Source organism: Diabrotica undecimpunctata, chromosome 4 (genome assembly GCF_040954645.1).
Source record: "Diabrotica undecimpunctata isolate CICGRU chromosome 4, icDiaUnde3, whole genome shotgun sequence".
In the NCBI taxonomy this organism is placed as follows: Eukaryota; Metazoa; Arthropoda; class Insecta; order Coleoptera; family Chrysomelidae; genus Diabrotica; species Diabrotica undecimpunctata.
In genome coordinates, this window is record NC_092806.1 from 120908162 (window position 1) to 120920516 (window position 12355).

The 12355-nt window shown below is 34.1% G+C and overlaps 1 protein-coding gene across 1 annotated transcript; it reads right to left on the reverse strand.

Moving 5' to 3' along the window:
* Window positions 1–2017: 2017 nt before the first annotated feature.
* On the reverse strand, window positions 2018–8129 carry LOC140438380 (facilitated trehalose transporter Tret1-like). The gene is made up of 2 exons (XM_072528062.1): window positions 7991–8129; window positions 2018–3783 (listed from the first exon to the last, which is right to left on the reverse strand). Exons 1-2 carry the CDS (start codon window positions 8031–8033, stop codon window positions 2450–2452), a joined length of 1377 nt encoding a protein of 458 aa, XP_072384163.1. The 5' UTR covers window positions 8034–8129; the 3' UTR covers window positions 2018–2449.
* Between the last annotated feature and the right edge of the window lie 4226 nt (window positions 8130–12355).

Below are 12355 nucleotides of genomic sequence, written 5' to 3' on the forward strand. Positions count from 1 at the left end.
TTTACTTTAAAATAAATTTATTTTGACATTTTGATTTACACGTGGAAATTACCGGCAGGACGTCCCATGACACGTTAGTTGATACGGCTATAAACCAGCATCGTAGGACACAGATTTGACTACGAGCTTTTTAACCGCAATCACTTTAATATACGCTGTTGGAGCTAAAATTACCGCGGCTGCTGGCACCAGACTCCAATTGATCCTCGTTACAGAGTTTATAGTGTACTTATTCCGATTACGGGTCCTCAGATGAGTCCCGTATAGTTATTTTTCATCACTAACTCCCCGTGTCGGGAGTGAGTAATTTGCGCACCTGCTACCTTACTTGTATATGGTAACTTTTTCTCAGGCTCCCTCTCCGAAATCGAACCCTGATTTCCTGTTGCCCTTTACCATCATGGTAGACGCAGAACCTACCATCGACAATTGCTGAGGCATCAAAACATCAAAATAAACCTATTATAAGTAAAATTTTGGTTTATTCCCACTAAAAATAATAAATTTTATTAATATACCACAAAAACATAGCTTTAGTTTCCCACTATCCCTTCTACATTGTTATACCTCTTTTGTACTCCCCAGATACTCCAATAAATTTAAAAAAAATTTTTTTAACTGCTTCTGCAGAAGAATCTACTCATTCAAAAAAATTTAAGAAAAATCATGGTGAGTGGTGATCAATAGAAGTCACTTTATGATTTTTTTCAAATTTTTAGTGCGCTTAAAACTTCATATAGATACTTTCGAAAATGAGAATATTTTAGTAAGTACCTATCTTACATTATATGAAAATCAATTTTTGTAAAAAAATTTTTGTTATAATTTTACTTTAAAATTAAAAAATTAACGGAGTAAAAATTTAACATTACACCGGTGGTAAAATATAAGCATATTGTGCTGCGCTTACGCAGTGCAAATTTTACGTGAAAGCACACTTAGCTCTGTCCCTGTATTCACAAGAAACTGAAGTTGGAGAGCATCATCGATAATGAAGAGGCGACATGGTATCTATGGGGCTGCGGTTGCCGCCGTTACTGCGCTTCTTTTCTAAATTTGCAGGGTGGTCTACATTTCTTGACTTGGGCGCCAAATCTTCGATGGTAGTAACACGGCTTGTCATATAATGACTTGGTACTCACTATTTGAACCTGTTGCGCTTCTTCAGATACAGTTAATCTTTTGGATAAAGTATTTACTTAGCTGCTTAATGCAGCCACTGTTGTGTCTAGGATAAGGCTTTCGGTAACAGCTATAACTCTACTAAAACTGCATCGAGAATAGATATAACGCTTCGAACTCAAGGTGGTAGGCAGTCTAATCAAAAACTTTTAAGAACTTGCGTACTAATGCTATCCGTGATCAAAGCTTGCAGCCAATGGACCAGTTGGATTGGTTTAAGGTCACCCAGAGTGAGTTCCATTAACCGTTAGATGTTTTCATCTTTCATGCCATACCTGTTGAGAAGTCAAGCTTTAAGTTATGTATAGGCATTGCCAGAAGTTGGATTCTTTACTATGTCTGCAACTTCTATAAATACCCCACTGTGCAAACTAGCAATAATGTATTCGAACTTACAGCTGTCAGTAAAGATTTTGGATTGTCGAAACTGTGCCTCCAGCCGGAGAAACCATAATTCTGGTTTAGTGCGCCAAAATTCTGGCCCTTTTATACTTACCCGTGCAATTAAAGAGTCATGATCACCTCGCACAATGTAATGTTGATATTGTTTGGTGTTGTTTGGTCGGTTCCTGTCATAGTGTCGTCGTTGGCTATATAATGTGTTTCTTATAATCCACACGCGAAAAAGCAGTGAACACTAGTTGACTAGATACGATCCTGGGTAAATTGTCTTTAGAATATAACCCATCAATAGTGGAAAAAGGCACGAGGGCATTGTATAACCACTAGGTGTTAAATGCCACGAGGTTTCATGGACTAGATGTAAATGTTGTACTTACGGTTTTTCTCTCTCAGGGTCACCAATAATTATCAGTTTGCGGGAATCAAAAACTACTTTAAAACTACTTTAATGGTTTATTAACAACAAACTACATACTAAAACAAGTAAGAAATCCGCAAGAGTTCTTTTCTGAGTTTAATCGTGTTCTGACAGGGCAGCTGACTAAATCCCTTTTTCTTTCTTCTTGCCAGCTTGTCTTTTTACGCCAACGTTCCCTCGCTTCAGCAGCACCGTCAATCAGTGTATGATAGGCGATTACTTGCGAATCCGTCACAATATAAAAAGTATAATCTAAAAAATAAAATCAAAAAGAAGATGGCGCTGTTTACGGTTATACTCTTTTGTGTAGTGTCCTTATTGTTTGATTACTGTAGATATCCATATCTTTCATGTTTTATCTTGATTTCGTCTGATACTTTCAGTTAGAGTTTGTTTAATACCCATCAAAATTTGGTTCCTTATCAGTCAACTATTTGTTTCATTCGTTTATCTCTGCAATATTTTTTGAATTTCTGCAAATGTTTTTTTTCTAGTCTCTGGGACGTACAAGTAAGTAAAAATTGCACAAACAAAAGTGAAGACTGCGAACATAAACATAGTACCATCGACACCAAAACCGCGAACTATATCGTTAAAGAATTGAGTCATTATAAAAGAAGTTAACCAACATGCCGCAGATGTGGAAGTCGATGATAATTTCTTAACATTTTTAGGAAATAGTTCTGAGGAAATTGTCCATGGTAAGACGGCTAAACCATTTTGAAAGGCGAATGTCGCTATTATTAAACTAGTGATTGGCAACCAAGACATAAATTCGATGTTTAAATTTGTTCTGGTCTGTACAAAAACGAATACAGCTAATAAAAGTAATGATAAACCAAAAAATATACTAGAAAAGATAAGTAGAGTTTTTCGTCCTAACTTGTCAGTTAAGTACGGGGCAGGTAAACTAAAACAAAATATGGAAGCACCAACTATGAGGGAGCTAATATCTGAAGGTATGCTACTACCTGACATTTCAAAAATTGGTTGGAGATAAAAGGTGATAGCATTCCAACCAGACAGTTGCTGAAATATTATTAAAGATAAAGAAATGACAAACGCTTTCTTAATTCCCGGATTTATAAACATTTTCCATAAGCTTTCCGGTTCTGTCTGCCTTTCCTGATCTAAAGAGTATTTTATGTGCTGTAATTCACCTTCTACCCCAGTGCTGTCTTTACCCCTGAGTAACATTAATACTTTTTGTGCCTCGTCCAGTTTATTTGCACCAATTAAATAAAATGGTGTTTCTGTTCCCAACAGAAGAAAAATAACAAAAAATAGAAGCGCAACGCAAAGATTGACAAGATTGAATATTTGAACAGTAAGAAATGGACCTATCAGGTATGGTAGAAAATTTCCTAGTGCCCAAAATATAGCCAAAGTTACAGAGTAAGGTCCTCTTTTATTTTCTTCTGCTACTTCAGCAATATATAGCGGAAGTAAAGTATAACCAGCACCTACAGCTAAACCTCCAAGAATTCTTCCAAAGTAGAACAATTCCACGCATTGAGCAAAAGCCATTGTTGCATAAGCTACAATATGAAAAACACCAATAGCTAGAAGTGCAGTTTTTCTTCCATAACTTTCAGATAAGTAGCTAAAGGGAATTCCTCCAACCATTGCTCCAACATTAATCAATGACGCTATTAAAGCATCTTGCTCTTTGGTGATGGGTTGAGATAATGGGTTGATATTGGAATCATTTGAATACAATTTCGAAAACATTGGCGAAGTCCATGTCATTGTGATATCACCTGTGGTAGCTAGTAAGTCAACTGCAAAGAACATAAAAAATCAGCATTAAAAGGAAGAATTAAATAAAAGAACAAAAGACTTTACATTAAAAAAAAAGAGATGTCAACTAATTCCTCATTATAATATGCATATGGTTTTATTGGTTAATATTTTTGCCTGTCCCTTATATTTTATAGAAATATTATCCGAAATATGGATTTTAAATTTAATTTTAACATCAATATTGTTAGTAAAGTGCCTAAATATAGTGTTAGTAAATGTGTGAACTTTACCGTTATTGTATGATCTAGAAAGACGAAAACGGAATTCCAAAGGCGCTCGTCCTTTAATAGTTATTTGTTGATAGTTGATTTCATGAATTAAAGACCAAACAACTTTGGCAATGCCTAACCAAATTATTAAATACATAAATGACAAAAATGTACCTCTAAGTACTAAGTACTTAATTATGCAGTAAGAGAGCTTATTAGTCAGAGATATAAGTCAGAAAACTGCAATATCTGGGACATATCATGAGGGGCGAGCATTATAACTTGTTGCAATTAATAATGCAAGGAAGAATACAGGGTAGAAGGAGTCGCGGAAGAAGACGCATCTCCTGGTTAAACAATTCGAGAGCTTTGTTTAACTGGACTTCTGCTGGCCTCTTTAAAGCAACGGTATCGAAAGTGGGAATTGCCATGATGGTTGCCAACCTTCTTAGAGGAGATGGCACATGAAGAAGAAGAAGAGCTTATTCATAGCAACATTTTTTTGAAACAGTTTAACAAATTTATCATTTTTTTGGCCATAGTACCAAAAGATGGAATATATTATCAAGTTTTATATCAGATAATAAAAAGGAGGCTTTAACTTTACGATATCATTAAAAATATTGAACTCCACTAGATGAGTAGGACGTTATGATGCTTTTTGCATCAAAATTCAGTTTTTTGAAAGGCCAAAAAGCGCTAATAAAAACGATTCTATTAAATTGCAAATTAGATGAAAGAAAAGAAACTAATTCACTTAAGAAGAAGATTCAAAACTACAATTTTATTACGTTATAGTTTTTTTACTACAAAATCCTACAAACTATCAATTCAGCCTCTAAAGCATTTCAATCGAAAGCCAATACCGATCTTTCAAATAACTTAAAACGTTTGAAAATTTGTTTGGAAGAATTGTAAAGGTATCGACATAAACTTGAAAATTTAAGAAAGGAAGTAAATAATGTTGCAGAAAAGTGATCCATCAACCCTGAGTTTTCTAAAACTTGTCAGAGGAAGGTGAAATGCCGTTTTGACGAACATTGCGAAGATTAGCGTGTTCAGGATCCAGAAAGTTTTTCAAAGTGAACATATTTTATCATGTATTGGACATCATTATTAATCAACTGAAATCGCGTTTCCTTCCAATGAATGAAATTGTTTGCAATAAGACAAATGACGCAAAATTTAAATGATACTGGTCTATTAAATAAAGTACTAGAGTTTGTTGAAATATATAAAAAAGACACCTATCTGAATCATTTGCCAGAAGAATTCTCAATTTTCAGTTTACCTTTAGAGATAAAATAGAAAAGGCAACATGTATTAAAGAACTTGCTGATTTATTAATAATAAAGAATAATTCTATGTCATGTTAAAACTAAAATTAATAAAAACATATTTAAGAAACTACGGGACAAAACAGGCTACGTAACTTGGCTTTATTTATTTATTTTCAACGGGCTGCTTCCCAACGAGATTAACCCATTATACTGTCTATTGAAGATTCTATGACCCGATTTTTCAAATTTGATGATGTTATTAATATTTTTGTGAATTTTATTAACAAATATCTTGTTTAGATTAAGCTATTATAATAGTTTAGCTGCTTGCTTATTTTGTTATTAGTTATTATTATTTCATTTTGATTTAGTTGTTCATAGTCTGTTTTATGTTATTTTTAGCTCTACTTTTTACTAAACAAAGACCAACGTACTAGGGCCTGATGATGAAGCATATATTGTAAACCTTGAAACCGGTCGCCCAAAATTTACCATCAATGACAAATATACTTAATATTGTGAGTATTAACTCATTTACCATATACTAGTATTATGTACTCACACTGGCAACCTTTTCATCATTTATTATTTTAATAAAAAATGGAATACATATGCTTTTGAAAATTAGATATTTAACTTAAATGGATACTCTGGTGTAATCAGGAATCACTCTACCGCGCTTCAATGCTCCAGACCATCTCTTTTCCCCCTATAGCACTTTGATGCGCGATAGCCAAATGCTCTTCGTGTGGAAACCCTGGGTAGGTACAAGAACTCCAATACGATATCCTAACCCGATCGATGCAGGCTTGCGTGAGGAGCTCTTTTCCTAGTTTCTCTAGTGACGTATCATCGAACTAAAATTGCTTGCTCGGGCCTCGAGTATCCGCTCTGGGCTACGCGCAGTTCGGCGTCTCGGTGCCCGAGGATATGGGCCCTTAATGCCCAGGTTTAGGGGTTTTGTTCATTTTTTTTGGATTGATTTATTAAAATACATTGCAATATCACGATTTCTATTGAGGCCCATCAACTTAGCCATGGGCTTCAGATGGTATAGTTACACTACTGTAAGTAACGTGTGGCAAGAACTGGAGTAATATGCAAACCGCCATGAAAGTCATGAAATATTTGAAAAGTTAAATATTTGGCACGAGAGTTTAAGCCACAACTTCAAGCCATCCAAGATCATAATATAGAAGTATAAACGTACATAAAGGCATTGCAGAAACCTATAGAAATTACTATTTAGAATAAAAAAAAGACACTTCAAAAGATGCATCAATTTCAGAATACAAGAAACATGCAATTCAAGAGGCAAAACCAATAATTTTATAAGCATAAGTGGAGAAGGCTATTAACCAACTAAGAAACAAAAAAAATTCGGTGATAGATGGCATACCAGCGGCAACTCGAAAAGCAATAAGTGAGATTGTCATAGATGTATTACTAGATATATACAACATGATATAGATTACAGGTGAATAGCCTGATAAGTGATTCGAATCAACCTTTATCCCTATTCATAAAAAAACAAATGCGTTCAAAACAAAAAAATGGCTAGACAGGGCTGCACACTATCAGCATTATTATACAACATAGAATGAGGAAAGTAACATAACAGAGAACATCTGATATGCAAATGACACACATTATACTAGCCGCAGTGAAGTCTAAATGAGTACCATCATCTAACGACTAAGTCAAATTAGCAAAGAATTCGGACTTCAGATAAACACCTGAAGAAGAAAAAATTTGATGGTAGACAAGGCAAATAAAAAGCTATCGCACATAAAATAAGTGGCGAATTTCGAAGTGGTAGACAGACTTGTATACTTGGACTCCCTGATAGCCAACAATGGAGACAGCTCCTCAGAAATAAGCCTAGACTAGCAATATCCCGAACTACAACAGTTCAATTAATTTAAAATATAGAAAGACCAAACAATAACGAGGAATACTAAGCTCGGGTTGATCAATGCCCTTATTTTTTCCATTGCTACCTACGTAGCTGGAACATGGATTCCCAAAAGAATTGATAGAAGTAAGAATGAAGCTTTCGCAATGTAGGTCTACAGGAGAATTATACGTGTATCCTGGATACAACACAGAACCAACCTGTCAATTCTGGGAAAGCTCCATATAAATGACAGGCTATTAAAAAAGTAAACCCATCATAAATGTAGTTTGGCGACATAGCCAGAAGAACAGGGACTATGGAACTATTGGTAGTATAAGGAAAGATAGAAGACCAAAGTGAAGATCAAGGTGAAGATCCCCACAAGGATGAGCAGACCAAATAAAGACTCTGGTCGGAAAATCACTGCATGAAGCCATTCATCTGGCACAGGATCTAACCAATGGAGACAGCAAGTTAACAATATTTAGAGTGCTACCACGCCCTCACAAGGGCTCAAGGAATGAAGAGGACCCATATGAATTGTCTGTATCAATAAGCAAGTGAGTGATCATTACAAATACCTTGTTTAAACTTAGATTGTTTACTTATAAATCACTAGTTTAAAAAATAAATCTCACAGGAACGTAACGAAAGTTACTTTAGTACTTTAGTTTAGTAACGCTAGTTAATTATTGTTCTGAAAAGCCTGGACTGTAAATCTTAAGGCTCAAAAATATTTTAAAATGTTTAGTTTATTCAGAGGAACTTGTTCATAGGGTTTCGTTATAATATACTTTACCTGCTAAAGTTGTAACCAATGCATAACTAATAAACGATTTCATAATTAAAACTCTTTTTGACTAACTCTAATCTATAAATCTACACTGTAACACTTAATTTATTAAAGCATTTAAAAATTTTGGTCTCTCGAATAACTTAAATATACAAACCCAGAGCATGTTTATCTCGATAACCAAATATATTAGATATTACTAATTCCCGTTCTCATTGTACTCGTGGTTACACAGCAAATATGTTTACTTACAAAAAATTCCCGCGTCATAAATTTTAAATTCAGAAGAAGGATTAATTTTTTACGTAAAATCTAAATGTTTTAATAATATCTGGATAAAATGATATGGAAATTTACAAGTTTAAAAACTAACAACAAACGCTCAGAGTGCCCGAATTCTGTTTAAAGTACATTTATCAGACAACAAAAATGACATTGCAGCGATCACCACTGCTTAGAAAATAATTGGGAATCTAAAAGTTAGATAATAAATAATTGAATATGAGTATAAATAACCAGAAACAGAAGAACAAATTGGATTCAGGATTTAAGAGGATCATATATTCAATTCAAAATAAATAATTGAAAAGAAAGTAGAAGCCTCTATCTTTAACATTCCAAAACCTATAGAAAGTTTATGAAAATTTACCGGAAGTTAAACTGGGGAAAGCAATCAAAAGGACAAATATATATTAATAAAAGCTATAGAATAATTAAATAAATGCACACAAACATAATAATAAATATACCCAAAAAGGGATTCTTGTTATCTATCTTATTGTTATGATCCGAAAATGTGGAAAACTGAAATAGAAGTAACGTAGACAATAACGTTAATAATAGTAACTTGAGACTACATCTCAAGGGTCTCCTCTTGGACTTCGCCTCACAGGCCGATACAAATACCCTAGTAGTACTTTTGGGCATTGTTTTTTACGATTAAACAAAATTCAACACAAATATTGAAGAGGATGAAGAATCGTAAACAGGGACTCTACAACATGTTCTAACCATATTTAATAAAGTTACCCTACCCTTTTCCTAATGCGTAACATTGGTAGCAGGCCTAGAAATACTGGAAAGTTCTGCTCGAATATCAGGACAAAGCTCTGACTCGACAATGGCAAATGTAACGTTTCCGAAACGTTGTCAAAACAATGATTTTTCTAAAAACTAAAATTATTAATTATTGAACGAGGAGTCAAACCCAGGAAACTACAGAAGTCATACCAGAAGTCACAATATATATATATATATATATATATATATATATATATATATATATATATATATATATATATATATATATATATATATTTATATATATATATATATATATATATATATATATATATATATATATATATATATATATATGTGTGTACACACTGTCTATATGTATCTATGAATATATATTCAACGACATATTCAAACTATTCATTAATTTTAAAAATAAATCAAAAATTGAACATCAAATACAAAAAGTAATCGTATGTATATATGACATTGGTTTCTTGAAATAGACTTCATAGTATCCTTACCAAGCCATATATTCCTGCGTGCAGTATTGTGTTGGTTTTTCTCTTTCCAACATACTCTTTTTGACATAAATATATTCTTTTTAACTTTGAAGACCTTGTGAAGACAATTCAACGTGTTGGTAATACAACTAACATTTTTCATCTTCTTCTTCTTCAGTCTTAAGTAATCCAACTTTGGACATAGGCCTCCTTTAAATTAATCCAGTGTTTTTTATTTTGCGCCACTTGCTTCCAGTTGTGTCCTCCGATCTTCTTAATGTCATCAGATGATTTCATTTGTGGTCTTCCTCTGCTTTTTTTTCCTAACCATGGTCTCCATTGTTGTATTTCGTGGTTCCATCTTTTATCCTTTAGTCTGGCATTGTGCCCTGCGAAGCTCCATTTTAATTTGACAGCATGTTCTCCTGCGTCTTTTACTTTGGTTTTGCTTGTAATCCATTTATCCAGTTAATCCAGTTTGTTTTTTTGTCTATAAGTCTCACCCCGAGCATTGATCTTTCCATCGCTCTTTGTGCTTTTACTATTTTATCCATATTAGACTTGGTAAGAGTCCACGTCTGTGAACCATACGTGAGTATAGGGAAGATACACTGATCGTAAATTCTGGTTTTCAAATATTGTTCTATTTTAGTGCTTTTCAAGATCCAACTCAGTTTTCCAAATCCTGCCCATGCCAAACTTATTCTTCTGGTAATTTCGGCAATTTGATTTTCTTTGTTAACTCTTATTATCTGTCCCAGGTAGATGTATTCGCTTACTGTTTCTAAATTTATGTCGTTCAACGTTATTTCTCTAATGTTTGGTGTATTTGTCATTAGTTTTGTTTTTTCCAATTCATCTTAAGACCTACTTTCTCCGAAGCTTGAAAGCATCATGGTCTGTAGTTCTTCGAAACTTGTAGCGAATATTACAATGTCATCAGCGTATTTTAAATGACTCAGTTTGCTTCCATTAACATTTATTCCTTTATCTACCCAGTTAATGTCTTTGAACACGTATTCCAGTCCAATTGTGAATAGCTTTGGTGAGATAACATCTCCCTGGCGAACTCCTCTGTTGATTGGTATAGCTTTGGTTTTCGCATCTATTTGTATTTTCATTGTAGCTTTCTTGTAAATATTATGTATGAGCATTCGGGAGTCTATCCTGCAGTTGTTCATGCTCTCTATTGCCCAAAGTTCTAAGGAGTCAAATGCCTTTTCATAATCAACGAAGTCAATGTATAAGTTCAAGTGATATTCATTGGCTTTCTCTATTAGCGTTCTGACTGTAAGAAGATGATCCTCTGTACTGTAACCCTTTCGGAATCCTGCCTGCTCTACCGGTTGATAGCTATCGAGCTTCGACGTTAACCTGTTAGTTATTACTCTCGTAAACAGTTTGTATATTTGGGACAGCAGGGAGATTGGCCTAGAGGTCCTCAGATCTCTCCTGTCTCCCTTTTTGAAGAGAAATATTGACAGACTTTCTTTCCATTCATCTGGGACTTCTCCTCTGTGAAGATATTCGTTGAAAAAATTTTTCAATTCTTCGAGAATAATTTCACTCCCCTACTTCAACATTTCTACAAGTCTTACATCTGAGCCCGGAGCCTTAGTGTGCTTTAGTTGTGACATAGCTTGTTTTATTTCGAAGGATTCTATATTAGTGAGTATTTATGAGTAGTTGACATTCGTTATCTTTCTCTTAAGATCTTCCTTGGTAGTGATATCTGGGTTCTTGTGTGATGAATATAAATCACGGTAAAATGTTTGAGTAACTTTTAGGATTTGGTTCTTTTCTCTTATTTTTTTTCCATCTTTATCCTTCAATGAGATTATTATAGGCTATTTTGTTTGTTCGTATCTATTTTGGTGCGTTTTGTTGAGCTTGTGCCTCCCCAGAATCCGTGAGGCTGACCGGTTTTCCGGTGTGGGATTCTGAGCTGCTAGCTCTACCCACCTGGGATATCATCCCATTTCATTTCAAGTTCAACATGTTGTGTTTTGGGGGTATATTGGCATTAAAACACCACGCTTGCCGGACGGGTTGGTGAGTGTTCGCAGTATCACAGCCGATTAAATCAGTATTTGATTTTTGCCTGCTACTTTGTGGTACCGCACCTGTGGTATTTTCTTTAATTCAGCCCTGAAGAAGTGAATAACCATTCACTAAAACGTTATGCCTTACAATGATTCACAATCATACATCTTCAGCCTCATATACATATATACAGATAATTTCATGATCCACCTGAAGTCTAGCCACACATCTGAATATCCGCTTATCAGGCATAAATCCTTAGTAACATGGTATTTAAATCAATCAATCTTTCTGACCACCTCCTACATCAATCAATATAATCACACACCATTCAATTTTTCACTCGGTAAGAACACACATAATTCACAATATATAGTAATCTCCACATATTTGGTTAACTATATCATCACCAGTTCATCTTTACACTTTATTTTACTTATCCACATATATTTCCTTCAGGGTATGGTTTCGGATCTCTACAGATCTCAGCCTCTTATAGATTCTTTTCTCTTCTGACACCAATATTAAAACATCACATATTATTAGTTTAAATTTAACATAGCAACAACCCATCTACTTTTGCAGTTTTTACATATTTTGTCAATACACACCAACATTCTCTTAACTTTATCTATCCACCTTATGCTCACTAACTTATAACTTATACTTCTTATATTTCTCAGGTACCAAATGTTGCTTTTTAATATATAGGGCCTTTTCTTTTTGTTATAAGTTGAATAATATACGAACAATACATTACAAAACCACCTATTGGCCATCAATTTTTTGTTTGTTTTATGTATTTTGT

Bases quoted from the DNA above. Each gene is read 5' to 3' on its own strand.
- LOC140438380 (XM_072528062.1), bottom strand. From the start codon at position 8,033: ATGAAATCGTTTATTAGTTATGCATTGGTTACAACTTTAGCAG. The intron at 3,784-7,990 runs GTAAAGTATATT...TGTTCTTTGCAG, and splicing joins ATTGGTTACAACTTTAGCAG to TTGACTTACTAGCTACCACA.